At 47.6% G+C, this 2,715-nt stretch overlaps 1 protein-coding gene across 1 annotated transcript in view; it reads left to right on the top strand.

The window, feature by feature from the left end:
- Positions 1 to 543: 543 nt before the first annotated feature.
- Positions 544 to 2,715, top strand: part of LOC122555768 (espin-like protein) — a 65,749-nt gene continuing 63,577 nt past the window's right edge. Inside the window, exon 1 of the mRNA XM_043701884.1 lies at positions 544 to 1,121. Within this exon, the coding sequence (XP_043557819.1) occupies positions 804 to 1,121 (318 nt within the window). The 5' untranslated portion in view covers positions 544 to 803. The remainder of the gene's footprint in view (positions 1,122 to 2,715) is intronic.

Genomic DNA, 2,715 nt, shown 5'->3' with positions numbered 1-2,715 from the left:
GTATCACTGTATATTCAGCACTACTGGGTCAACATACAGAGAGTCCTCTCCCCTGTAGTGTAAGTGTACCCATACCACAGATTGTAACAGTTCAAGTGGGCAGCTCACCAGCACCTTCTGCAGGGTAATTCACAGAGAGTGATAAAGACTGGCCCAGCCAGCGATGACAACAAACCACTGTATATGTATTTTTTAAAGATGCAGATGCTCTGGCACCCCGTCCCCATATTCCACCGTCAAATAAAAGCAAAATACTGTGGGTGGTGGAATTCTGAAAGATCAAAAGAAACCCAGCAAGCTATTTCAGACTGGAAACGTTAACTCTATTTTTCTCTCTCTCTCTCTCTCACTCACACACAGATGCTGCCATACCTACTGAGTTTCTGCAACATTCTCTGTGTTTGCCCTTGACTTTAATAGCTGGCTTATAGAACCAGCATTGAGGGGCATCATTCCCTCTTGTTCAGCCTGCACTCAGAGTGACAGGTCAGCAGCCTGTCAGAGAGACAGAGAGGGAGGAGGGAACATCAAGGTGATATCACAGAGGCAAGCCAGAAAATGGATCCATTGGAGAAGGCGAACGATGAGCTTTGAGTTGGTCAGGAAGGCTGACGTTTATTCACAAGGGCAGAGGTTAGGCACATTGTTAATGTCATGCGTTTTACAGCGAGTTGAGTGAACATTGCACTTTAACCTGAGTACTTGACAGCAGCCGAGCCAGTCACGGAAACAGCCAGTGTCCGTGCTCTGACAGAAGCAGCTCCTCAGTACGTGAGGAGACCAGGGAGCCGGCACAAGGACAAATGCTTCATGTTGCTCCCCCAGCCATGGTTTCTCAGCGCTGCCTGCTTGCTGCGAAGGATGGTGACCTGGAGACTCTGAAGAGCCTGGAAGCCAGTGGCAAGCTGACCGAGAGCATCGAGGATCAGCTGGGGGCTAGCCCGGTCCATCACGCCGCCAGGGCGGGCAGGTTGGACTGTCTGAAGTTCCTGGTCACCCAGGCGAAGCTACCGGCGAACAAGCGAGCGAAAAACGGAGCGACTCCCGGCCACGATGCCGCGGCCACCGGGAACATCGAGGCGCTGCAGTGGCTGACCCGGGTCGCTGGCTGTGACATCAATGTAGGTGACCCCAGACACCGCGAGTAAACACTGCAACAGTTAGTTACTTCCAGCCAGGCTGGTACTCCCAGCAAGTTGGACTTACGGTCAGTAAGTGACAGGCAGAGAGGGTCAGAGACAGTAAACAGGGAATGGACCGTCCTGTTATAGGACTCTCTGCAGGAACTAGACCCTCAGGAGCTGCACCCAATATGTGGGAACGTTTATTACTGGTGTAGGATACGTACAGGAATTGTAAATTATACTATATATAAGATCTAGACCCTCGGGAGCTGTATCCAATGTATGGGAACGTTTATTACCAGGGTAGGAAATGTTCAGGAATGGTAAATAATACTATATATAGGATCTAGACCCTCGGGAGCTGTATCCAATGTATGGGAACGTTTATTACCAGGGTAGGAAATGTTCAGGAATTGTAAATTAGTGTATACATAAGAACTAAAACCACTGGAGCTGTACCTTATGTATGGGAACGTTTATCACTGATATAGGAAATATATGGAAATTGTAAATTATATTTCAGAACTAAAGCTGCAGGAGCTGCACCTTATATAACAGAACAGCTATCACTGATATAGGGGATATACAGGAATTGTTAATTATATTTCAGAACTAGACTTACAGGAGCTGCCACCCTATGTAAGTAAACAGTCCAGTCCCGCTGATGCAGCTGTTTAGGGATTTAATATGGGTCAGACATTGCATTTACGTTTTAATAGGATATAAACATAAGAACGCTGTGGAAACTCTGCAGGTCTGAAAACATTTGTGGAGAGAGAAAAAACGTGTTAAGTTCGGAGTCTTGGGAATTTGCATGTTATTGGGATATGTTCAAGCAATGGCAACAAATAAAAAGCTTATTTCAGGAAGGACATGTTCAGAAATGGGCCTGTAGATTTGAGAGAAAGTGTGACAGTAATCAAAGGGAAGACCTTGGGAATGAGGAAGCTGGCTGAGGAAGCTGGTCAGGACTTACATTGGCTGGTGTTCTGAAGGACTGGGGTAATAGAGAGGAATGGGGCCTAAGAGATAGAACCCAATCTGATTTTACAGCAGGGGACACACTCTGAAGTTTCTGGTGGGGGTTTAACCAACCTTAAACACCTTTACACACAGGGGAACTCACCTGAAGCTTTGGATATCAGCAAACACTTTGCTCTAGACTGGGGACACATAGCATCAGTGGATGTGAAGGGCCATCAGGAATCAGGGCGGTCTTAATATCTCCAAATTCAAGACAGAATCATAGCCAGTCTATAGACCGTTCATCAAACTGAGAGGGATGAACTGGGAGACAGTGAGGACAGCAGATGCTGGAAGCCAGAGTCAATAGATGTGAAGCTGGAAAAACGCAGCAGGTCAGACAGCATCAGAGGAGCAGGAAAACCAACGTCTTGGGACAAAACCCTTGGTCAGGTGTGGGGAAGGGGAGGGAGCCCAAAAATACATTGAGTGTGGGGCGGGGGTAAGGGTAGGTGGGATGGTGTTAGATGGATGCAGATGGGGGGCTATTATGATTGGTCAGTGGGAAGGTTGGAGCGGATAGATGAGTAGGAAGATGGACGGGTGAGGTCAGGAAGGGAGGTGAAGA

The sequence above is a fragment of the Chiloscyllium plagiosum genome, chromosome 13 (assembly GCF_004010195.1).
Source record: "Chiloscyllium plagiosum isolate BGI_BamShark_2017 chromosome 13, ASM401019v2, whole genome shotgun sequence".
NCBI classification, from domain to species: domain Eukaryota; kingdom Metazoa; phylum Chordata; class Chondrichthyes; order Orectolobiformes; family Hemiscylliidae; genus Chiloscyllium; species Chiloscyllium plagiosum.
This window is presented reverse-complemented; position numbering and strand designations above follow the sequence as displayed.